The sequence below is a fragment of the Pelophylax lessonae genome, assembly GCF_965119305.1.
Source record: "Pelophylax lessonae genome assembly, chromosome: 6".
Taxonomy (NCBI): Eukaryota; Metazoa; Chordata; class Amphibia; order Anura; family Ranidae; genus Pelophylax; species Pelophylax lessonae.
Window position 1 is genome coordinate 13,563,635 of NC_138773.1, and position 26,329 is coordinate 13,589,963.

The window sequence follows — 26,329 nt, forward strand, 5'->3', positions numbered from 1 at the left end:
GCTGTGTCCTAATATGACAGGTAGGTTAGTAGGGGCGTGGGTTCCTGATGTCACCCTATATGCATTCGGGGACCGGCAGCCACACTCTCCCATAGGATACAGCGGCTGTGTCCATGCAACCACATGTCCCAATAGAAATTAATGGGAGGCTGGCACAGGGATACAAGCAACATCTGTGCATCCCCATTCCTGGGAAAACATGAACGTGCACTGGACCAGCAGTGTATGCTGCCCTACAATGGGAACTGTGAATATCATGGGGGTGATAGGGTGAGGGTGTCTAGGGCATTCTATGATACTTTAGTGAATTTTAGCATTTTTGGACAGGTGACTGAGATAAGAAATGTTGTAGTTTTCTAGAACAGCTGATGTCATTTTCAAATTCAGTATTGCTTGAGTGCTATAATGACTGAATTCTGAATTTTATGAATATCGAGCCATTGCTTAGAACAAGGGTATCCAAACTATGGCTTACAGATGTGAGGCCACATCTGGCCCTCTACAAGATTTTATCCCAGCCAACAGCTAGGGTCAATGTTGTATTTCCAATGAGCATTAACTGAAGATGAAGGTCAGCAAAGAACCCATATGGTCTCTGTTTCTAATGTAAGAGAGGACTTTGATAGGTACCTTAATGTAAAGGGGGGGGGGACTCTGATAGGGACCCTGATGTAAGGAGGAGGGGACTTTAATGGGGATTTTTTTTTTTGGCCCACAAATATTTGTGTGGCCCTCATATTGAAGTTTGGAGACCCCTAGTCTAGAACCTTTAGGAATTTTTGGAATTTCCATCCCTGGGTCTTTTTTTTTGCAGCAAGCTGTTCCATCATCCCTTATTTGGGTTCTTTGGTAACTTGATGGCCTTTACCTTACTAGTGATATTGCCAGGCAGTTGTAGAATTCATTGTCTGGGAGGTCAATCAGGAGGTGGTGTTAGCAATAGTGGACGGTGGAGTTGCCGTCATATTGGAGATAAAGTGGGAGGTGGCGTTTGTCACATTGACTGTCATGTTGTTTGTCACATTGACTGTCACATTGTTTGTCACATTGACTGGTGGAGATAAGGTGCTCGGGTTCTCTGGGTAATTAGTCTTAGGAACACTTACAACAACAATTAAGAAAATGAACAGCAGAACAGCCAGGAATATCAGCCAAATTAAATATTTCTGAAAGACAAAAAAACAGACAAAAGTCATAAAGAATATTTCCAACTTACGGTAGAACAAAAGCTGATTGCTCTAATAACAACTAACATCCCCAAAAATATCAATGTCAAAAAATCAAACAATGCAATCTATCAGGGAATGCAGAGTAGAAGGTAACGGTACACATGTTGGTAAACACCTGGTCAACATTGCTAACCAACACTAACAGGTTATCTTTGGCTTCTCTGCCTATGTACATATACTGGTTTGGTATGTCAAGGATTTTTTTTTTGTGAAACTTTAGTCAGGAAATTAGGTCCTGATAGACAACTTCAGGCTGTCTCACCCTGCTCTGCACAGCCTCAGTTGCTCTTATTCACGGCATTGTGATGATAATCAGTGAGTCGTTAGAGGTCAATCGGCTGGCAGCCTAAAGATTTACTGCTGCTGAGTGGGGAGGAAACAACAGGAATGACACAGACTGTGTCAATAAAGGAGAGATTAGAGAGGGAGAAAAGAAAAGCAGGAGAGATGACAGGAGCCAGGGAATGCAAGAGTTAAACTTACAAGGATAGTCATTTATCTTATTTCACTGATTCCTTTTACATTCACCTCCTTTCTCCTTCTGCATGGGCAGTACTGTCAGCCTTCCCCTCTAGCTGAGCCAAGACATACAATCAAGGCTGGAACTGCACACTCTTTAATTGCAGAAAGTGACATATAATTTTTCAGACTAAGGAGAGGAGTAGCGTTCTCAAAAAGTAAGTGACTGCTCTGAGCTTCAATACATTGGAGAGAAATGGCGGCAATGCTGGAGGAAATGTACAGCCTACGCTACATTTTGTAGCATAAACATATGTGGAATGCATGTTCCTTGCTAAAAAAAAACATACATTTTTATCAAATTGTTATGGGTAAAGTTCCACTTTAAGTTGTTGATGGACCATGGTAGTTTAAGAACCATTCTAAGGTTTTTAAAACAAAAAATCCCGCGAGCAACCTCCCGAAATAAACAGATAAAATGCTGCAAACACTTTACTTCTCATATCAGTGTGAAAAATCTAAATAAATAAATAGTGCTGCGCAAATATTAGTAAAATACCTAACAACCAGTGAAATCAATGAACAAAGATAAAAATTATATATGCGTAAGTATATAATGATCAGTAGCACTTCAAATCAATAAATAATGCGACGTGAAAATATTAAAAAATATATAAATGTGTGGAGAAAACAATAAATACTCAAGTAATGATGATGATAAAAAGTTTAAAAATGTTGCAAAGTGTATAAATAAAAGACCAAGTAGTGCTTAGTGATGAGAAAAATTCTTCTAAAGAAGTGCTCAGGCCACCTAATAGTGGCTATTGCTTCCCCAAACGTGAGTGACCAGGGTGTCACAGCTCGACAACAACTGTGCACCCACCTGTGAGTGGGTGCTCACCTCAAATAAAGATTCAATGGAGCATAAATGCAGGGGATCTCAAACAAGCCCGTCTGGATAGATATGGCTCCACCCCAACGACACCGATCCAGCCAGTACAACCTAACCCGCAGTCCAACGTCATATGCAGATATAAAAAAAACTTGCAATAGTGCTGAAATCCTTTAAAAAACTTTTATTCACAAACAAAAGGGAATCCTGGTGGATTCACCAACTCGGGGCTTTATTTACAGGGGTATTAATAAGGAGTTCGACCTTAAGTGTTTTATTAGCAATTATTAATAATCTGTTTTTATATAATAAAAAAATATTTTTCTTTATTTTATTTATGTTGTTTTTAACATTTATTGGACATACCTTATTTTATTTGTGACCCATATATTTGATTTAAGACCTCTATATCTAATAGCCTATTGATGTTTTTTAGGCATATTGATTATATATTTTATCCGTCAGAAAATATATATGATAAATTTATAATATATTTTTTTACTTGAGTGGTGGTGAGGGAGACACTGGTGGACAGTCATTTTCTGTTCATCCTTTTAAATTAATTATTTGGCACTGATCTTTTAATGTCGGCATCTGTTAGGAATATATGTATAATTCCATTAGGCTACAAGAAAATGGCATCCATCCGTTCTATATAAAACACTAGGCATTCCGCTGTCCAATCAAATCCCCCTGATGAAGACACGTTGTCCCTTGTGTCGTCACGCGTAGGGGAGGGGCAAGGACGGATGGAACGCTTCGCTATCTGCTGTCGTGACTGTCGGGCTGCCGAGCACAGGAGGAGGCAGACAGCTGCGGCGTCTCCCACTACACCACCACGGTATCTTCTTCGGTGTATTTATCATACTAATGGCTTCTTAAAGGTGCATGGATGCACCTATACATGTGAGCGTAAATACATTGTTTTATGTGAATAAAAGTTTTTAAAGGATTTCAGCACTATTGCCAGTTTTTTTTATATCTGCATATGACGTTGGACTGCGGGTTAAGTTGTACTGGCTGGATGGGTGTCGTTGGGGTGGAGCCATATCTATCCAGAAGGGCTTGTTTGAGATCCCCTGCATTTATGCTACATTGAATCTTTATTTGAGGTGAGCACCCACTCACAGGGGGGTGCATAGTGGTTTTCGAGCTGTGACACTCTGGTCACTCACGTTTGGGGAAGCACTAGCCACTATTAGGTGGCCTGAGAGTTTTTCTCATCACTAAGCACTGCTTGGACTTTCTTATTGGACTTTTATTTATACACTTTGCAACATTTTTGCACTTTTTATCATCATCATTACTTGAGTATTTTTTGTTTTCTCCAAACATTTATATATTTTTTAATATTTGCACGTCGCATTATTTATTGATTTGAAGTGCTACTGATCCCTATATACTTACACATATATAATTTTTATCTTTGTTCATTGATTTCACTGGTTATTAGGTAATTTCTACTCATATTTGCACAGCATTATTTATTTATTTAGATTATTTATTTACATTCTAAGGTTTTTACTGCAATCCTGGGCTCTGTTAGATAGATTTCCCCTTACTTCCTGCCCTCATCCTACAACATTTTACAATACAGGAAGTTAGGAAAAATCTGCAACAGGTACATACACAAATCAACCAATTAGAGTTGATTTTCTAATCTGACTTTTGGAAAGCAAACTTTAATAAGGTACACTCTTCCCTGGCTCTTGTTAAATTGATGCACTCTCCTTTACCTTGGCTCCTTCTGATTAGATACACCTACTCTTGCCTCTTCTTATTGGGTGCACTCACCCTTGCCTCCCCCTGGTTTGGTGCACTCACCCTTGCCTCCTCCTGGTTTGGTGCACTCACCCTTGCCTCTCCCTGGTTTGGTGCACTCACCCTTGCCTCCCCCTGGTTTGGTGCACTCACCCTTGCCTCCCCCTGGTTTGGTGCACTCACCTTTGCCTCCCCCTAGTTTGGTGCACTCACCCTTGCCTCCTTCTAAATGGGTGCACTCACCCTTGCCTCCCCCTGGTTTGGTGCACTCACCCTTGCCTCCCCCTGGTTTGGTGCACTCACCCTTGCCTCTCCCTGGTTTGGTGCACTTACCCTTGCCTCCCCCTGGTTTGGTGCACTCACCCTTGCCTCTCCCTGGTTTGGTGCACTCACCCTTGCCTCTCCCAGGTTTGGTGTACTCACCCTTGCCTCCCCCTGGTTTGGTGCACTCACCCTTGCCTCTCCCTGGTTTGGTGCACTCACCCTTGCCTCCCCCTGGTTTGGTGCACTCACCTTTGCCTCCCCCTTGTTTGGTGCACTCACCCTTGCCTCCTTCTAAATGGGTGCACTCACCCTTGCCTCCTTCTGATTGGGTGCACTCACCCTTGGTGCCTTCTGATTGGGTACACTCTCTGTTGCTTCCTTATGATAAGGTGTCATCTCCTATTGGGTCCTTCAGTTTGAGTGCAATGTTCTATTGTGTTCTACATTGAATTGGCTTGCAAGACTCCAGTTACCACAAGCTTATGTGAAAGCGTAAAATAATTGGCCCAAATGATTTAAATATACAACCTTCATGTTCCAGATTGTTATGGATCTACTGGTAATCCCATTTCTCTTTTTATGGGACATTCATGAAAGGATAAAAAAAATGAACCTTCCCTATAAGAAGATTAGAAGCCACCATTGATAACCTGCAAAAAACGGCAGTGCCCCGACTGACCCTTTGGCTTTAATATTTTCTAAGTCCCTGACTTGGGCCAGGCATGCAGATCAGAAAAGGACACAGTTAGGTCCAACACCTTTCTCTTAAGATTGAATCTGGATAATGATCTAAAGTATTGAAGTTAGAGGGTCCCCTTAACAGTCAGGCAGCTAGCATTCTCAGAATTAGTAGGCAGGCAGTAATGGGCAGTAAGTAAAAATGAGAAGTTATGGGTTTTTTTTTTACAAGTTGAAGTAAACTAAATTCACGTCAAACTCTTGAGCTGGCTGTCTTCAATCTGCCTATACTAAAAATGGTATCTGAATGATTGGCAGGTGTTCCTTTGTCTTGCCCGTTCTCTCTGCTGATGTATGGCCCAGAATTGACTCCCCTAGTTTGTTTCACCAACAACGTATCTGTATCTGATGTTATCCATTCTTACGTTTAACATGTACTCACCTTAAAGAACTGTTTGCAGGCTGTTCAAGAGAAGAAAAAAAAAAAAAAAACATAGAATTACTAATATTCAGTATTTTGTCAAAAATGTTTTATCCCAACAGCCTCTAAAATCATACAAGGAATACAACATACTTTACCAGACTCTGATTACATTTAGAAGAACTTCTCCCAAGCAATTTTACCTGGAACCAAACCATTGATGTGGTGAAATATTTCCCCGCACCATGCATACAATAAATAATTGATTATATTTTATTATATCAGGTAAAGGTCAGGTACATGCTCACATCTCTATTTCAGATCTCTTCACTTTTAGCAGCCAGATTTCAGAGGAGCTTTATGTGCTTGATCCGCACTGATACCCCATCCTTGGTGTTAGGTCTGTATGGGTGTTAATCCTTTGAGTCACATCTTTAGCATACAGATGTTAAAGCAGCATTATATGTGGAAGGCAGATGACAACAATTTGCACCTTCAGCCTTGTAAATTGAAGGATTGCTATCAAAATGCAGGGGTAAATTCTTGATGCTCTGAGTTGAAGAAGAGGCTTGGAGAAGATGCTAAATATCTCCAACATGACAACAAAGATGGCATGCCCCATTCTTGGGGTGAGTGCACAAGTGTTAATACTTTGAGTTACATCTTTGGTAAAGAGATGTTAAAACGGCATTATATGTGGAAGACAGATAACAGCAATTTTCACCTTCAGCCTTGTAAATTGAAGGATTGCTATCAAAATGCAAGGGTATATTTCTGACGCTCAGAGCTGAAGAAGAGGCATTGAGAAGATGCTAAATATCTTCAACAGGACTACAAGAATGGGATGTCCCTGTGACAGACCCACCTGGGACAAAGACTTTTGGAGGGGACTGCAGGCTAGCCTCTTACCTACTGACTATGGGCCCTGGTTTTTAAGGGAACACTACTCTTTGTGAGGTGTATGCTGGAGGACCCTGGAAATAATGTTACTTTGGATTTAAGTCTATGTCTCCCCAAGATACGGAGACTCTGGGACTCTTTAGTTGCCCCATTATCAATAAGGACCGCTCCCCACAGTCAGGCTCATAACAGATGTTAATATCATCAGCTCAACCACCTGTCTTCCAAACATTGTTAATTGTGCTAATTAACAGGCCTATTGTCTACTACCAAACTATTGGAGGATCTGTTTACAATTTGGCTAATGTGTATTGTACATTGTGAGCCTGATGCCGGACAGTCTGTTGCTGGTGGTCTCCTGCTATTGTCTGTTTATGAAGGTACTATGTGTTGTATGCTAAGCTTGTCTGTCTCATGGTTAATTAATTGCGGCACCTATTGTTTGCCTAATAGCATTCTTTGCACTCAATCTAGGCTGGTTTAAGGGCTGAGTTAATTAGCATGTTATTTATATTTCTCTATACAGTTGTGTTTGCATATGGTAATGTGATCAGTCTTACCTGGTTGTTTAGTCTAAATTCTCTGAGTTTTCAAAAAAAGAGTTCCAGTTTTGTAGCTAAACGAGTCCTGTCTAGTTCTTGGTTGCAATATGCAGCTATATTATCTGATATCTATCTTCAGACTGGAGGATGCGGTATACTGACAGATGCACTCAAGCGTAGTGTGGGATGGTTCCGACATCATCATTGGTGAATGCATGAGTGTTAACCCTTGGAGCTACATCTTTTGTGGAAGAGATGTTAAAATGGCATATGTTGAAGACAGATACCAACATAGGCATGCACACAGGGTGTGCCAGGTTTGCCTGGGTACACTGTAATCACCTCGTGTGAAGCAGATTCCCCCAGCTACTGACACCATCCACTGCTCTACTGACACTGTCCACTGCCCTATTGACACGTCCACTGCTTTACTGACTGACACCATCCACTGTCCTACTGACACCGTCCACTGCTCTACTGACGCCGTCCATGTTTTAATACATTTTAAAAATGTATGTTATATATACTATATATGTGTGTATATATATATATATATATATATATATACAGTGGGTACGGAAAGTATTCAGACCCCCTTAAATTTTTCACTCTTTGTTATATTGCAGCCACTTGCTAAAATCATTTAGGTTCATTCTTCTTCCTCATGAATGTACACACAGCTCCCCATACTGACAGAAAAACACAGAATTGTTGACATTGTTGCAGATTTATTAAAAAAGAAAAACTGAAATATCACATGGTCCTAAGTATTCAGACCCTTTGCTCAGTATTTAGTAGAAGCCCCCTTTTGATCTAATACAGCCAGGAGTCTTTTTGGGAAAGATGCAACAAGTCTTTCACACCTGGATTTGGGGATCCTCTGCCATTCCTCCTTGCAGATCCTCTCCAGTTCTGTCAGGTTGGATGGTAAACGTTGGTGGACAGCCATTTTTAGGTCTCTCCAGAGATGCTCAATTGGGTTTAAGTCAGGGCTCTGGCTGGGCCATTCAAGAACAGTCACGGAGTTGTTGTGAAGCCACTCCTTCTTTATTTTAGCTGTGTGCTTAGGGTCATTGTCTTGTTGGAAGGTAAACCTTCGGCCCAGTCTGAGGTCCAGAGCACTCTGGAGAAGGTTTTTGTCCAGGATATCCCTGTACTTAGCCGCATTCATCTTTCCCTCGATTGCAACCAGTCGTCCTGTCCCTGCAGCTGAAAAACACCCCCACAGCATGATGCTGCCACCACCATGCTTCACTGTTGGGACTGTATTGGACAGGTGATGAGCAGTGCCTGGTTTTCTCCACACATACTGCTTAGAATTAAGGCCAAAAAGTTCTATTTTGGTCTCATCAGACCAGAGAATCTTATTTCTCACCATCTTGGAGTCCTTCAGGTGTTTTTTTAGCAAACTCCATGCAGGCTTTCATGTGTCTTACACTGAGGAGAGGCTTCCGTCGGGCCACTCTGCCATAAAGCCCCAACTGGTGGAGGGCTGCAGTGATGGTTGACTTTCTACAACTTTCTCCCATCTCCTGACTGCATCTCTGGAGCTCAGCCACAGTGATCTTTGGGTTCTTCTTTACCTCTCTCACCAAGGCTCTTCTCCCCCGATAGCTCAGTTTGGCCGGACGGCCAGCTCTAGGAAGGGTTCTGGTCGTCCCAAACGTCCTCCATTTGAGGATTATGGAGGCCACTGTGTTCTTAGGAACCTTAAGTGCAGCAGAAATCTTTTTGTAACCTTGGCCAGATCTGTGCCTTGCCACAATTCTGTCTCTGAGTTCTTTAGGTAGTTCCTTTGACCTCATGATTCTCATTTGCTCTGACATGCATTGTGATCTGGAAGGTCTTATATAGACAGGTGTGTGGCTTTCCTAATCAAGTCCAATCAGTATAATCAAACACAGCTGGACTCAAATGAAGGTGTAGAACCATCTCAAGGATGATCAGAAGAAATGGAAAGCACCTGAGTTAAATATATGAGTGTCACAGCAAAGGGTCTGAATACTTAGGACCATGTGATATTTCAATTTTTCTTTTTTAATAAATCTGCAACAATGTCAACAATTCTGTGTTTTTCCGTCAATTTGGGGAGCTGTGTGTACATTCATGAGGAAGAAGAATGAACTTAAATGATTTTAGCAAATGGCTGCAATATAACAAAGAGTGAAAAATTTAAGGGGGTCTGAATACTTTCCGTACCCACTGTATATATATATATATATATATAGCATATATTGTATATGTGTATATATATATATATATATATATATATATATATATATATATATGTGTGTGTGTGTATATATATATATATATATATATATACACACATGTGCGTTTCAGCTTTGGGTTGCACACCCTAATGCAATAGCCTGCGCACACCTATGGATGACAACAATTTGCACCTTCAGACATGTAAATTGATGGATTGCCATCGAACTGTAGGGGGATATTCTTGATGTTCAGAGCTGAAGGAGTGGCTTGGAGAAGATGCTAAATATCTCCAACATGACAACAAGGATGGGATTTCCCATCCTTGATGAGTGCATAAGTGTTAATCCTTGGAGTCACATCTTTGGGGAAGAGATGGTAAAACAGCATTAAATATGGAAGACAGATGACAAGAATTCACATCTTCAGCCATGTACATCAAAGGATCTCCACCTTAATATTGCTGACACTCAGAGCGGAAGAAGTGACTTTGGAAAAGATACGAAACGTCTTCAATATTACACAACAAGCCCAACTGGATTAGAAAAAACTACTACCAGCTTTGGTTTCAGTCTGTTCTTTTTTTTTTGTTTTTACACTTTTATTTTTACATCGCTATTTTTGTGTTTGACATGTTGCATTATAAGATTCCCAAGAAACCTTCTACTTTTTATTCTCAAATACATTTTTTTTAATTACAGACTAATTATGTTTTTTAATTATAGACTATGTGATGCACAATTTCATACATTATTAGCATTTATAAAAATGAACTTGGGGTCTGTTCATAGCAGTCATTGCACAAATGTCAGAAGCGTTCGTGCAAGTTGAGGTGGTAAAAGTCCAGGATAGGCTTTATATACATTCACTTTATTAGGTACATGCTGGGACTTGTGGTTCCTATACAATTTCACACACTCTTCCTGTGAATTCCTTTCTAATTTAAGGACTTTTATATGGACCTTTTTTGATTCATTGTTATGCACCTCATATTGATTTCAGTTATACTATTGTTAGCGCTACACGTTTATGCACACCTTCAGAACTGCCTTATTTATTCGTGGCATAGATACAACAAGGTGTTGGAAATATTCACGCTGTTGCTGCAGATTTGTCGGCTGCAAATCCATAATACGAATGTCCCATTCCACCACTTCCTAAAGGTGCTCTATTGGATGAGATGTGGTGAGTGTGGAGGCCATTGGAGGACAGTGACCTGATTGTCATGGTGAAGAAACCAGTGGTGAGATGATTGGAGCTTTGTGACATGGTGCATTATCCTGCTGGAAGGAGCCATCAGAAGATGGGGGACACTGTAGTCATAAAGGGATGGACATGGCCAGCAACAATACTCAGGTAGGCCGTGGTGTGTAAACCATGATCAATTGGTACTAAGGGGGCCAAAGTGTGCCAAGAAAATATCCCCCACACCATTACACCCCCACCACCGGCCTGAACCATTACACCCCCCCCCCCCACACCATTACACCCTCACCACCAGCCTGAACCGTTACCCCCCCCCCCACACACACACCATTACACCATCACCACCAGCCTGAACGGTTACCACCCCCACTCACACACACACACACCATTACACCATCACCACCAGTCTGAACCGTTACCCCCCCCCACGCACACACACACCATTACACCATCACCACCAGCCTGAACCGTTACCTCCCCCACGCACACACACACACACCATTACACCATCACCACCAGTCTGAACCATTACCCCCCCCCCCACACCATTACACCATCACCACCAGTCTGAACCGTTACCCCCCCCACACCATTACACCATCACCACCAGCCTGAACCGCTACCACCCCCCCCCCCACACCATTACACCATCATCACCAGCCTGAACCGTTACCCCCCCACACCATTACACCATCACCACCAGTCTGAGCCGTTACCCCCCCCCACACACCATTACACCATCACCACCAGTCCGAACCGTTACCCCCCCCCCCCCACACCATTACACCATCACCACCAGTCTGAACCGTTACCCCCCCCCCCACACACAAACACACACACCATTACTCTATCATCACCAGCCTGAACCGTTGCCCCCCCCACACCATTACACCATCACCACCAGTCTGAACTGTTACCCCCCACACCATTACACCATCACCACCAGTCTGAACCATTGATACAAGGCACGATGGATCCATGCTCCAAATTCTGACCCTATCATCTGAATGTCACAGCTAAAATCAAGACTCATCAGACCAGACAATGTTTTTCCAATCTTCTATTGTACAATTGTGGTGATCCTGTGTGAATTGTAGCTTCAGTTTCCTGTTTAAAGCAGGCGAGACAAAAGGATGCCACATCGTTTGATGGAAATGAAAAGTGTCACCCTACAGAAGACTGAATTCAAAGACACCCTGAAAATCAAAGTGAAAAAATTTTGCAGCAGGCTAGTTCATTTTGCTAAAATTTAATTGCAGCGACTCAGAATGGTCCTCAGTAGTTTGTATGGCATGACAATGTCGGAATATGCTCTTAACCTTCCCCCATGAACCCATCCCCCACGGTTGTTGCCATTTGTTTCACTTGACCCTCCCTTGTTGTTGCCATTTGTTTCACTTGACCCTCCCTTCTAGATTGTAAGCTCTAACGAGCAGGGTCCTCTAGTTCCTCCTGTTTCGAACTGTATTGTAACTGTATTGTCTTCAGTCACATTGTAAAGCGCTGCGCAAACTGTTGGCGCTATATAAATCCTGTATAATAATAATAATAATAATAACCACCTTAAGACCGGAAGATTTTGCTGCTTAATGACCAGGCTCTATTTTGCAGTTCGGCATTACGTTATTTTAACGGACGATTGCGCGGTCGTGTGACGCTGTATCCAAATACAATTGACGTCCTTTTTTTCCCCACAAATAGAGCTTTCTTTTAGTGGTATTTGATCACCTGTTCTGCTACATAACATTCCCCAAAAAAAAAAAAAAATTCAAAATTTTAAAATTTTAACATTTTAGGCCAATTCGTTTCCTGCTTGCCCCCTAGCCTCCTGAGAGCGAGCGACGTAGTACTACGTCGGTTTGCACAGGAGCGGTCACCTGCCGCAGTAAATCTGCAGTGGGCGGTCATCAAGTGGTTAATGAGCAGACGGACGGTGTCCTGGGGTATTTCCTCCCAGATCTGGACCAGGGCATCACTGAGCTCCTGAACAGACTGAGGTGCAACCTGGTGGAATCGGATGGCTCGAAACATAATGTCCCAGAGGTGTTCTATTGGATTTTAGTCAAGTGAGTGTGGGGGGCCATTTAATGGTATCAATTCCTTCATCCTCCAGGAACTGGCTGCATACTCTTCCCACATGAGGCCGGGCATTTTCGTGCACCAGGAAGAACCCAGGACCCACTGCACCAGCGGAGGGTCTGACAATGGGTCCAAGGATTTCATCCCAATATCTAATGGCAGTCAGGGTGCCATTGTCTAGCCTGTAGAGGTCTGTGCGTCCCTCCATGGATGTGCCTCCTCAGACCATCACTGACCAACCACCAAAGCGGTCAAGCTGAATGATGTTACAGGCAGCATAATGTTCTCCACAGCTTCTCCAGACCCTTTCATGTCTGTCACATGTGCTCAGGGTGTACCTGCTCTCATCTGTGAAAAGCAACTCTTCTAGAGCAACTGCCTGTCTCCTGGAATCTCCTCCATGCTCCTGAGGTTGTGTCGGCAAACCTTCTGGCAATGGCACGTATTGATGTGCCATCCTGGAGGAGTTGGACTGCCTGTGCAACCTCTATAGGGTCCAGTAGTGATGACCCGAACACCCCCTGTTTGGTTCGCACCAGAACATCTCGAACAGGGAAAAGTTCTTGCGAACATGCAAACTCTAATAAAGTCTATTGGACACGAACATGAAAAATTAAAAGTCCTCATTTTAAAGGCTTATAAGCAAGTTTATAATATAAAAAGTGTATGGGGACCGGGTACTGACCTGGGGGACATGAAACATTTTTTTTTTTTTAAAACCATTGTTTTTACAGGAGCAGTGATTTTAATGATGCTTAAAGTGAAACAATAAAAATGAAAAATTCCTTTAAATATCGTGCCTGGGGGGGTCCCCTTGATGTGCCTGTAAAGTGGTGCATTTGTAGGATGTACTGTATGCAGCCCGCTGCAGCAATACTGACATTTCTAAAGTAAAAAATTTAGTTTAAACTTGCGGCTGTAATGTATTGTCCTGGCAATACAGATATAAAGAATGAAAAAAAAAAAAAAACAGCATAAGGTCCCCCCCCAGTCCATACCAGGCTCTACAGGTCTGGTATGGATTTTAAGGGGAACTTCACGCCAAAATAAAAATAAAAATAACGACTTGGGTTCCCTCCCAAAATCCATACCAGACCCTTATCTGAGCAGGCAGCCTGGTAGACCAGGATAGAGGGGGACGAGCGAGCGCCCCCCTCCTGAACCATACCAGGCTGCTTGCCCTCAACATGGGGAGGGTGCTTTGGGGTTCCCCCCAAAGCACCTTGTCCCCATGTTGATGGGAACAGGGGCCTCTTCCCGACAACCCAGGGCTGTGGTTGTGGGGGTCTGCAGGTGGGGGCTTATCTGAATCTGGGGGCCCCCAGATCCCACCCCCCCCCATGTGAATGGGTATCAGGTACATCGTACCCCTACCCATTCACCAAAACAAGAGTACAAAAAAATAAACACAAAAGACAGTTTTTGACAAGTCCTTTATTCAAAAATAAAAATAAAAAAATAGTGTCCCCCGATGTAAATCCATCGTCAATCACGTCCCCCACCGCACCCGAAAAATAGAAAAAAAATCAAAGACGCTTCCGCCTCTTCAGAGGCCTCCTGCCGAATGCCGCTCTTGAGCTCTGATAACTCTTTTATAGGCAAGGAGCTGGGCCACCCGGTTACGTAATCCGGGGCACCGCCCCCTTCTGACGCCACGTGATGTCAGAAAGGGTGGTGGTAGGGTGTATCTGATACCCACTCACATAGGTGGAGGGAGCTTCCAGATTCCGATAAGCCCCCCACCCGCAGACCCAGACAACCACAGCCCAGGTTTGTGGGGAAGAGGCCCTTGTTCCCATCAAAGTACCCCCAAAGTACCCTCCCCATGTTGAGGGCAAGCGGCCTGGTATGGTTATAGAGAGGGAGGGCACCCGCTCGTTCCCCCCCCCCCCGCTATCCTGGCCTGCCAAGCTGCATGCTTGAATATTGGTCTGGTATGGATTTTGGGGGGGACCCCGCGCCATTTTTTTTTTTTTACATTTTGGCGAAGGGCCTGGTATGGACTGAGGAGGGGGGAATCCTATGCCATTTTTTTTATTTATTTTATCTGTATTTTATCTGTATTGCCAGGAGCCGACAATACAATACAGCCGTGAGAAAGTTTAAATTATATTTTTTCCTTTAGAAATGTCAGTACTCCATTGTACAGATATGCCACTTTATAGGCACATTAGGGGACCCCCCCCCCAGGCACCATATTTAAAGACATTTTTCATTTTTATTGTTTCACTTTAAGCATTATTAAAATCACTGCTCCTGTAAAAACTTTTTTTAAAAAAAAATTTTTTTTGCATTGATACCTGTCCCCCAGGGCAGGACCCGGACCCCCATATACTTTTTATGGCAATACCTTGCATATAAACCTTTAAAATGAGGACTTTTGATTTTTCATGTTTGTGTCCTGTAGACTTTAATAGAGTTTGCATGTTCACAAGAACTTTTACCCTGTTCTGTGAACAAACAAACACCCGACTCGCACATCAAGCCCATCACTAGGGTCCAGGTATGGCCTCACGCTACCAGCAGTGACACTGACCCTAGCCAAATGCAAAACTAGTGAAAAACAGTCAGAAAAGATGGGTGGGGAAAATAATATCAGTGGCCTCCACATTCCTGTTTTGGTGGTCGTCTCATTGTTGCCCATCTAGTGCACCTGTTAGTAATTTCATTAAAGCGGAGTTCTACCCATTTTTAATACGTTGGATTACATAGATGTATGTAATCCCCTTTAAAACGACTTTTACCAATGGAAACTTTTTTTTTTGCTAGTAAATACCTTGTTTTCTTGTTTATTCCTCCTCTCCTCACTTCCGGGTCCGATCGGCGATGACGTCATTCGGCGATTCGCAGTGAGTGCTGGGATGTATTCCATGCCAGAAATCTCGCAGTATTACCCAGGAGCTGAGCTGTACTGTGTGTAGTGAGGCTGAGACCTGCCCCGCCTCCGCCTCCACCCCGCCTCCTCTCAGTGAGTTGTACTGTATGTATTGTATTCAGGCCGTTCTCTGCCCCGCCTCCACCCCGCCTCCTCTCAGTGAGCGAGCACTGAAAGCATTATATCCTCATTGAGCTCACTGAGAGGAGGCGGGGCGGAGGCGGGGCAGAGAACGGCCTGAATACAATACATACAGTACAGCTCACTGAGAGGAGGCGGGGCGGAGGCGGGGCGGAGGTGGGGCAGGTCTCAGCCTCAATACACACAGTACAGCTCAGCTCCTGTGTAATACTGCAAGATTTCTGGCATTGAATACATAACAGCAGCCACTGCGAATCGCCAAATGACGTCATCGCCGATCGGACCCGGAAGTGAGGAGAGAGGAATAAACAAGAAAATAAGGTATTTACTAGCATAAAAAAAAGTTTCCATTGGTAAAAGTCGTTTTAAAGGGGATTACATAGATCTAAAGTTACGAAAATGGGTGGAACTCCACTTTAACACCAAAGCAGCTGAAACTGATTAACAACCCCCTCTGCTACTTAAATAACCAGAACAATATCCCAGGAGATTAATTGACTTGATGCTATATATATATATATATATATATATATATATATATATATGCTAATATACTGATTAAAAAGTATTCCTTGAATTTTTTTGAACAGTGAATATTCTAATGTATATATATATATTTTTTTAGCCCTGATGAGTGATTTTTCTTCATTTTCTGTCCCGACAGGGAATGGGGTAAATAACACAGACCGCAAATGGAAAACCTTACAGCAAGCATGTCCAACCTGCGGCCCGGGGGCCGCATGCGGCCCAGAGCCCCAGGCAATGCGGCCCACTGCCCCCTGACAATTTTTTTTTTTTTGATGGGGAAGAAGGAATTCAGGTTGGGTCATGGCCACAGCGGCTTCCAACTATCTGTAGGCAGAGGCTGCCTCGGAAAGGATCATCCTCTAGTTGTGACAAATTAGTGCTGGGGGGGGGGGGCAGCAGCACGGGAAGGGCGCGGTGGCGTTTTATTACTTATATACCTTAACTATAGTATATATTTTATATGCGGCCTGAGAAAATTTCTCTACACTCAATGTGGCCCAGAGAAGCCAAAAGGTTGGACACCCATGCCTTACAGCGATCCTAACCCCAAATTTTGGCTGGAGAGGAGCTTTCCTTGAGATGTCCTCTTCAGATTTTTCATAGAAAGTCCCATCTAAGTGTTAGTCTACACATTCAACAAATTAGCTTCTTACCTCTTTTTTTTATATATCCCCTCAAATTCTTCAGTTTTGGTCCCTCAAAAGGAGCTTTATCACCTTTCATCTCATTGAAGAGGAAGAGATCTCCCGCTAAGTCACGAAGCTTGGGCTGTCCTTCGAGGATTGAAGTCTTCTTCTCGTCACTGCTGTCCTCCATGTCACCGACCACTACGATCACATTGTCCCGTCCTGTAGGTATCACATAGAAGGGGAGATAACAGAACACTATCATTGTACAGTAATTTACCTCTTTCCAACCGCCTACTGCACTTTTACTGCGGCAGGTTGGCTTTATTGTGTGAAACGACATACCTGTACCTCATTTCGTGCAATGGACACTGGGGGGCAAGTGAGGCTGCAGGGGTGCGATCGCGCACTGATTAGACATGGGATGCCAATCATCTGGTCCAGCCACCCGCGATCGTTTCCCAAGAGAGGCAGAACGGCGGTCAGCCTATCTAAACAAGGCAGATCGCCGTTCTGACAGAGGAGAAGCTAGAGATCTTGTGTTCCTGCTAAGCAGGAACACAGATCTGTCTTTGTCCAGCCAGAGCACCTCCCTCACAGTTAGCAAGCACCCCATAGGCACACAGTTAACCCTTTGCTCGCCCCTGGTGTTAACCCCTTCCTTGCCAGTGTCATTAGTACAAAGTACAATAACAGTGAATATTTTTAGCACCTATCACTGTAATCATGTCACTGGTTCCCAAAAAAGTGTCAGTTAGGTGTCTCATTTGTCCGTCCTAATGTTGCAGTCCCGCTAAAAATTGCTGATCGCCGCCATTACTAGCAAAAAAAAAAAAAATGCCATAAAAATATCCCATAGTTTGTAGACGTGATAACTTTTGCGCAAACCAATCAAAATACACTTATTGGGATTTCTTTACCAAAAATATATACCAAACACCAAATACGTACTAAATATATATATATATAAATACTAAATATTTACGTACTAAATACCAAAAATAGCAGAATACAAATTGGCCGAAATTGATAAAGAAATTTGATTTCTTACATTTTTTTTGATGGATGTGTTTTTTGAAGAAATAAAAAATATATATTTTTTTTTTCAAAACTGTTGCTTCTTTTTTTGTTTATAGCGCAAAAAAAATACAAACTGTAGAGGCGATTAAATACCACCAAAAGAAAGTTCTATTTGTAGGGAAAAAAAGGTATTCATTTTATTTGGGTACAGTGTCGCACGACCGTGCAATTGGCAGCTATAGTACTGCAGTGTCATATCACAAAAAAATGGCCTGGTCATGAAGGGGATAAAACCTTTCAGGGCTGAAGTGGTTAAACTGATCACAATACAGTGGGAATAGAAAAGAATCAACCCTCCCCCTCTTTTAAAATAATCCTGCTTATTTCTACCTTACATAACTGATACATACCATATGTGCACTGCTGTATTTAGGCCTAGGCCAACACCAAAAAAGCTGCCCCCCCCCGCATGAAACCCCCCCTAGATCCGTTGCACTGCCACTTGAAAAAAAAATGGCCGCGGGAAAGCCCGTACACGTTCAGCTATTCCTGGGCACGCGGCGCGTGCGCAGTGACATAATGGCGCCGGGCGGCGCCATTTTTAAATGGAAGACGACTCAAGGTAAGTGAAACTCCTCCGCAGCAGATGCAGGTGCTGCGGGCATGGTACAGGAGATTCTCCTGTACCATGCCCGCAGCCCTGCATCTCCTGCACCATGCCCGCACTCCCTGAATCCTCTGTACCATGCCCAAAGCCCCTGCACCATGCCCGCAGCCCCTGCATCTCCTGCACCATGCCCGCACTCCCTGAATCCTCTGTACCATGCCCAAAGCCCCTGCACCATGCCCGCAGCCCTGCATCTCCTGCACCATGCCCGCACTCCCTGAATCCTCTGTACCATGCCCAAAGCCCCTGCACCATGCCCGCAGCCCCTGCATCTCCTGCACCATGCCCGCACTCCCTGAATTTTCTGTACCATGCCCAAAGCCCCTGCACCATGCCCGCAGCCCCTGCATCTCCTGCACCATGCCCGCACTCCCTGAATTTTCTGTACCATGCCCGCAGCCCCTGCACCATGCCCGCAGCCCCTGCATCTCCTGCACCATGCCCGCAGCCCTGGAAGATTTTCCCCCTTAATGACCAGGCCATTTTTTGCGATTCAGGACTGCATTACTTTAAAGGACAATTGCGCGGTCGTACGACACTGTACCCTAAAAAAATTAAAATAGAACTTTCTTTTGGTGGTATTTGATCACCTGTGTGATTTTTATTTATTGCGCTATAAACAAAAAAAGAGAAACAATTCAGAAAAAAAAAATATTGTTTTTCACATTCTGATATATAACATTCCCCCAAAAAATTTAAAAATCAAAAATTTTGATCCTTCTAGGCCAATTTGTATTCTGCTACATATTTTTGGTAAAAAAAAAAAAAAATCACAATAAGCTTATTCTGATTGGTTTCCACAAAAGTTATTGCTTCTACAAACTAGGGGAAATATTTGTCATTTTTATTTATTTTATTGTTTTTACTAGTAATGGCGGCGATCTGCGATTTTTAGCATGACTGCGACATTGCAGCAGAGAGATTGCACCCCTAATTGACATTGTTGACACTTTTGGGGGGACCAGTGACATTACTACAGTAATCAGTGCTAAAAATATGCACTGTTACTGTAATAATGACACTGGCAGGGAAGGGGTTAACCCGGGGGTGATCAAAAGGGTTAAGTGTGAGCCTAGGGGGTGTTTTCTAACTGTATGGGAGAGGGGTTTGTGAAATAAACACAGAGACCTGTGATTCTAAATAGGAGGATCACAGGCACTGTGTGATCATTTCAGAGAGAACAACGGTCTGCTGTGTTTACAACAGCAGACCGTCGTTCTCTCTCAGCGGGGAACGGCAGGGGGTGCCGGCGGCAATTGCGGCCACTGGCCCCATGGAATGGCATCCCCGCTGCCTATTGGGGGCCCCCAGGAGTGCGCGCTCACCCCCAGGAATGCTCCCATGAACCCACGTACCCATACAAAACAACAAAAAATACAAGTAGGCACCTTGTACCCACTTTTAATGTACAGAGAGGAAGAGGTGGAGCCTAAAGGGGTGTGGTTTACAGATGACAGGGCGGGTCTGAAACAGGAAGGGGTGTGGCCTTGACAGGAAGGAGTGGGTCATAGTTAAATTAAGGGGTGCACGAGTTTAGTCCGGCCTAGGGCAGCACAAAACCTAAATAAACCACTGCCAATGTGTGGCTACACATTGGATGATAGCTCTCTATTGGAAGGAGGCGTTTGTACCCTTCCTACAAATATTGACAAAAATAGAAGAAATTTAAATTATGGAAAATATCCGCCATTCCAAAAATTCCAACAAAATAATTTTTGATCTCAAATGGGATCAAGTGGTTGATTAAAAAAAATAAAAAAAAATACATAGAGTACAATTACTTGTTATTTTTTGACGCACCCATGTATACAGTATGTTTATTTATTTATTTATTTTTTTGTTCTCTTTACAGTTGTACACTATTCATTGTGAAGTAACATCAGTCTATAAAATATATCATTGTAACGTACAGTATCTCACAAAAGTCAGTACACCCCTCACATTTCTGTAAATATTTTATTCTATCTTTTCATGTGACAACACTGAAGAAATGAAACTGCTACAATGTAAAGTAGTGAGTGTACAGCTTGTATAACAGTGTAAATTTACTGTCCCCTCAAAATAACTCAACACACAGCCATTAATGTCTAAACAGCTGGCAACAAAAGTGAGTACACCCCTAAGTGAAAATGTCCAAATCAGGCCCAAAGTATCAATATTTTGTGTGGCCACCATTATTTTCCAGCACTGCCCTAACTCTCTTGGGCATGGAGTTCACCATAGCTTCACAGGTTGCCACTGGAGTCCTCTTCCCCTCCTCCATGATGACATCACAGAGCTGGTGGATGTTAGAGACCTTGCGCTCCTCCACCTTCTGTTTGAGGATGCCCCACAGATGCTCAATAGGGTTTAGGTCTGGAGACATACTTGGCCAGTCCATCACCTTTAGGCTCCATGTACACGGGACGCTGGAAATGGCCGTTTAGGAGCAGTTGGGCGTTTTTTTCAGAAGCCCCTGAACCCATCTACATTTTATCTTATCTGTCCATGTACACCAGGTCGTTTACAGTCATTTGCGGGCAGTTGCGTTCAGGGACTGTTTTTAGAACGCAATTATTTGCGTTCGAATGTGTGTTTCCCGACGTTTCAAACGCACAAACGCGTCCGAACGCGTCTGAACGCGATGACCCGCGTTTAGCATTCGCGTTTTTTCATTTTAAAGGGGAATAATTTTTTTGACCTCTAGGAACGCTTCTAAACGCAAACGCCCGCAAACGCTGCTAAACGCCCGCTAAACGCGGGTACAAACGCGACCGAACGGACGTTTCAAACGTCCTAAAAATTCCAGCATTCAAAGGGACTTTTAACAACGTCCCGTGTACATGGAGCCTTACCCTCAGCTTCTTTAGGAAGCCAGTGGTCATCTTGGAGGTGTGTTTGGGGTCATTATTGTGTTGGAATACTGCCCTGTGGCCCAGTCTCTGAAGGGAGGGGATCATGCTCTGCTTCAGTAGGTCACAGTACATGTTGGCATTCATGGTTCCTCAATGAACTGTAGCTCCCCAGTGTCGGCAGCAGTGGTGTATTTTGGTTTTGTGCTGCCCTAGGCAAGACTAAAATTGTGCGTCCCCCTCCTATGTAAATTTGCCCCAATCCTTTTTTAATGGATGTGACTCCCTCCAAAATTGAAGGACTACAAGTGCCAGCATGAACCCCTGAGATCTCATGAGAGGGGGGTGGGTGAGGTAGAGAGAGAGGGGGTGGGTGAGGGAGAGAGAGAGAGAGAGAGGGGGGTGGGTGAGGGGAGATGAGAGAGAGGGGGGATGAGAGAGACAGAGAGGGGGAGGTGAGAGAGATGAGAGAGAGGGGGATCAGAGAGGGGGATGAGAGAGAGAGAGGGGTGAGAGAGAGAGAGGGGGTGAGAGAGAGGGGGGGGTGAGAGAGATGAGAGAGAGGGGGGATGAGAGAGAGAGGGGGGTGAGAGAGATGATGTGAGAGAGAGAGAGAGAGGGGGGGTGAGAGAAAAAGAGGGGATAAGAGAGAGGGGGTTAAGAGAGAGAGAGGGGGAGGGTTGAGAGAGGGGGTGAGAGAGAGAGAGGGGGAGAGAGAGCGAGGGGGGGTGAAAGATGGGGAGTGAGAGAGAGTGAGGAGGGGTGTGTGAGAGAGAGGGGGGTGAGAAAGAGAGGGGGGATGAGAGAGGCGGCTCTAGTAACCAGTGGCCAATAGAGTCTCAGATGGAGGGGGGCTTCTTTGCTGCCCCCTTGCAAAGTGCCGCCCTAGGCCTGGGCCTTGTTGGCCTAGGCCAAAATACAGCACTGGCTGGCAGCACTCATGTAGCCCCAGACCATGACACTCCCACCACCATGTTTGACTGTAGGAATAACACACTTGTCTTTTTACTCCTCACCTGGTTGTCACCACACACACTTGACACCATCTGAACCAAATAGGTTTATCTTGGTCTCATCAGACCACAGGACATGGTTCCAGTAATCCATGTCCTTAGTCTGCTTGTCTTCAGCAAACTGTTTGTGGACTTTCTTGTGCATCATCTTTAGAAGAGGCTTCCTTCAGGGATGACAGCCATGCAGACCAATTTGATGCAATGTGCGGCGTATGGTCTGAGCACTTACAGGCTGACCCCGCCCCCACCCCTTCAAACTCTGCAGCAATGCTGGCAGCACTCATACGTCTATTTCCAAAAGACAACCTCTGGATATGACTCTGAGCACACGGGCACTCAACTGCTTTGGTCGTTCATGCCGAGGCCTGTTCTGAGTGGAACCTCACACACATGTGTGTGTGTGTGTCTATATATATGGTCCCGGAACATTGATCTCCCTGCAGGTACAGTAAAAGAAGATTCTGATGCTGCATGAAAAAAGGTGTTATGGTCAGACGAGACTAAAATTTAATGATTTGGTCTTAAAACCAAAAAATATGCACTTCCGGTTTCGGCGCCCATGTAGGAGGCAGCGCGGGACATCAGCTCCAGGACAAACCGGCCACATAGCCTGCATACTTGCCCATCCGCACTCGCTCTTGCTGCCATTGGCCAGCCAGTGACCCGGGACCCCGATCGCTATGGATCGATTCCTCCATCACGGCGGCGCTCCGCCGGTGGCCCAAATCAAGCCCGCAGCTTCAAATGCGGCCTACTCTGAGGAAGACATGGCGGACGCCGCCCCCCCTCAGGCGCCACTGACACAGCCACACCAGACCACCACATCCATCCCCGAGGCACAGATATCCTCCCTGGCACAGGCTGTGGCCACCCTGCTGTCCCCCACGATTAAGGACGCTGTGGACAAAGCCATCTCTGAGGGGATTGCCCAGATAAAGAAGGAGATAGGAGACCATGCACATCGGCTGACAGAAATAGAGCACAGAATGTCTGACCTGGAGGATGAGCTACAGGGTTCTTTTGCGATGGACCAGCAGGCCAGGCAGACACAGAGGTATCTCCTAGATAAAGTGGATGATCTGGAGAACAGATCTAGGAGAAATAACCTCCGGATCATAGGACTGCCAGAGACCTATGGAGCAGAAACTCTGTGTGACATAGCTTCAGCACGCCTCCCTGCGGCTCTGGGGATCCAGACGCCATGCTCTGTGGAACGCGCTCATCGCCTGGGGGCCCCCTCCCATGACAGACGCACACCGCGATCGATCATTGTGCGATACCTGAATTATATGGACCGGCAGAATATTCTAAAATCCTTCCGCAACTCCAAGGCTCTGCAAGTCGACGGCCATAAGCTGCTGATATTCGCAGATTACTCCCAGGAGGTTTCCCGCCGCAGGAAGGCCTTTCAACCGATTTGTCAGGCCCTGTTCCACAAGTCTATTAAGTTTACACTGGCATACCCAGCCATACTTCGCCTAGCGGACCTATCCGGAGAACAGAAATCCTTCTCGGCACCCGACGAGGCCTACCACTTTCTGGAACGTCACTACAAACTCACCCTGGACCCCCCGTCCACACCGTCACCTCAACGCCCCCAGGGGGCTAGGGGACAGCAGAGCCCCAGAAAGGATCCAGCAAAGAAGCAACGGATCTCTTACCGCCACAGACCACGCTGATGGCCCACCTGATGCCGGACTGATAACTGATAACTGTCTACTATGCTCCAACGAACTCGCCCTGTGCATATCCTGTGCTTCCCAACGTCGGTACCCCAGTCTGGTACCTGGTAACTATACATGTCTAATATGATTACACACAACTGTCATTTTCTTTATTCTTTTACCAGTTACGCTAGGATGAGTTGTAGCTAGTTCAGTATACCTGTTATGGCTGTTTGACCCCTTACGGGTCTCTTTACTGCATATTTGTTATTAGATGCCATTTTAAATGCATAGGCCCGACCCGCCTGCGTGGGATATACCGTGCACGCGGGTCGCCGCCATTCTGTAGCTTTCCCTCTCCAGTGTTGTGTGACCCTGCTACTACGTCGGGGACCTCCCGCGTTTGTTCTAAGCAGCATCCCTCAATTACTGCTTATTGATCATCCAAGGCGGGGCATACCACACTGGACCTGGTAACGCTGTCCGATGCGTGAGCTCATTTACATGAGGAAAAAAGTGAAGTTCTACATGTTTATCTTTTGTTCCTTGCTGGTTTACCCTTTGGCTCACGTTGGGCCTACCCTTCTACCTTTGCCTATTCCCTTGGCATCTACCTTCACCTACCGTTCGTTGTCCTCCTTATCTGACCTATTTGACCAGTTGGGCATCCCGTCACGAGGCATAACACTAGAGGTGCTCCCACAGATAACCCTTAATCGTCACGAGTTGTCTCTCCCGTGGGACCCTCCATGAGTGTCATATCTTGGAATGTTAAGGGACTTAGATCACCTAACAAAAGGATGGCAGTTCTCAGACACTTGAAGCGTTTGAAAGCTGACATTGCGATTTTACAGGAAACGCACTTGGAAGCAAAGGACTTCCATCGTATGCGCAAGTTGTGGGTGGGACAGGTTTTTGGCTCTCCGGCAGTGAAGGGCAAGGCAGGGGTCCTAATACTCGTTCACAAGAACTTACAAGCTACCATCAAACACACGGAATCTGACACGGAGGGACGCATAGTGATACTACACCTAGACACGGTGCAACGGGAATGGGCAATTGCGGGTGTCTACGCCCCGAACACGCCCTCGCCGCCTTTCTTTCAGTCTTTAACCCAGACATTATATCCCTTCCTTCATCTACCGCTTTTAGTAGCGGGAGACTTCAACCAACTAATGGACCCGGCGGAGGACAGATCCCTCGCCGCTAGAGCCCTCCAGAACCCAATTTCACGTCACTCCTCGTTGCTGCGGGAATTTGCAGATAGCGTACACCTCTCCGATGTGTGGCGATTACACAACCCTGAAGGGAGAGAATACTCCTTTTATTCTCACCCCCACCAGTCGCTCTCCAGAATCGATTACATTTTTGCGAATCCCACTGTACTTGCTTATGTGACATCCCCTCTCATACATGACATAGCGATATCTGATCACGCCCCAGTCTCAGTTGGCATCACCCTATATAACTCCACTCCTGCTGCGAAATGTTGGCACTTTCCCTCATATCTCGCTAAAGACCCGGGGGTCTCCTCCCTCATCAAAGCGGCCTGGACAGAATTTGTTACACAAAACGAATCTCCCTCGGTATCTCCCACCCTTCTTTGGGAGACAGGGAAAGCAGTCCTAAGAGGTCGTCTTATATCTTATGCCGCGGCATATAAGAAGACACTATCCAAATCTTTTGAGACGGCCAGCTCTTCACTGAGAGCGGCCCAGGCTGCGCTCCACAGCCGCAACTCCCCTGAAAACATAGTCCGCTGGCGGTCTGCTAAGGCAGTCTTTGATGAGTGGGCCGAGAAAAGGGAACAGCTATATAGATCACACCAGGAATGGAAATTCCACTGTTATGGTAACAAACCGGGAAAGCTCTTGGCCTCTCTGTGCCGAGGTCCCTTTACCCCTACTCAGGTGTCTGCTCTCAGAGACACTGATGGCCAAATAGTGAACGACCCAAAAGACATCAATAAGGTTTTTGCTCAATTCTACCAAAACCTGTACAGCCATGAGCCTATGGACGAGAGGATGGCCTCAGAGTGGCTCTCCAGAATCGGCCTCCCGACTATTACTCAAGACCAACTATCGCAGCTCAATGCCCCATTGACTTTGGAAGAATTTACCAAAACCATCAAATCACCGGGCCCCGACGGGTACACGCCAGACTTTTACAAGCTAGCAATGGAATCGGTAGCACCGACACTGCTGTCTGTATTTAACCATATACTGGATGGCCATCCCTACCTTCCTAAGGGCAGCCAAGCCCACATCAAACTGATATACAAAAAAGGTAAGGACCCACTAGACCCGGGCTCTTATAGGCCGA

General features: G+C 45.0%; 1 protein-coding gene across 1 annotated transcript in view; it reads right to left on the bottom strand.

Moving 5' to 3' along the window:
- Positions 1-5,683: 5,683 nt before the first annotated feature.
- The window catches only part of LOC309557927 (uncharacterized protein), a 56,954-nt gene continuing 36,308 nt past the window's right edge, over positions 5,684-26,329 (bottom strand). Inside the window, exons 3-4 of the mRNA XM_082260799.1 lie at positions 16,840-17,034; positions 5,684-5,745 (exon numbers count right to left, since the gene is read on the bottom strand). Of these exons, the coding sequence (XP_082116925.1) occupies positions 5,711-5,745; positions 16,840-17,034 (230 nt within the window). The 3' untranslated portion in view covers positions 5,684-5,710. The remainder of the gene's footprint in view (positions 5,746-16,839; positions 17,035-26,329) is intronic.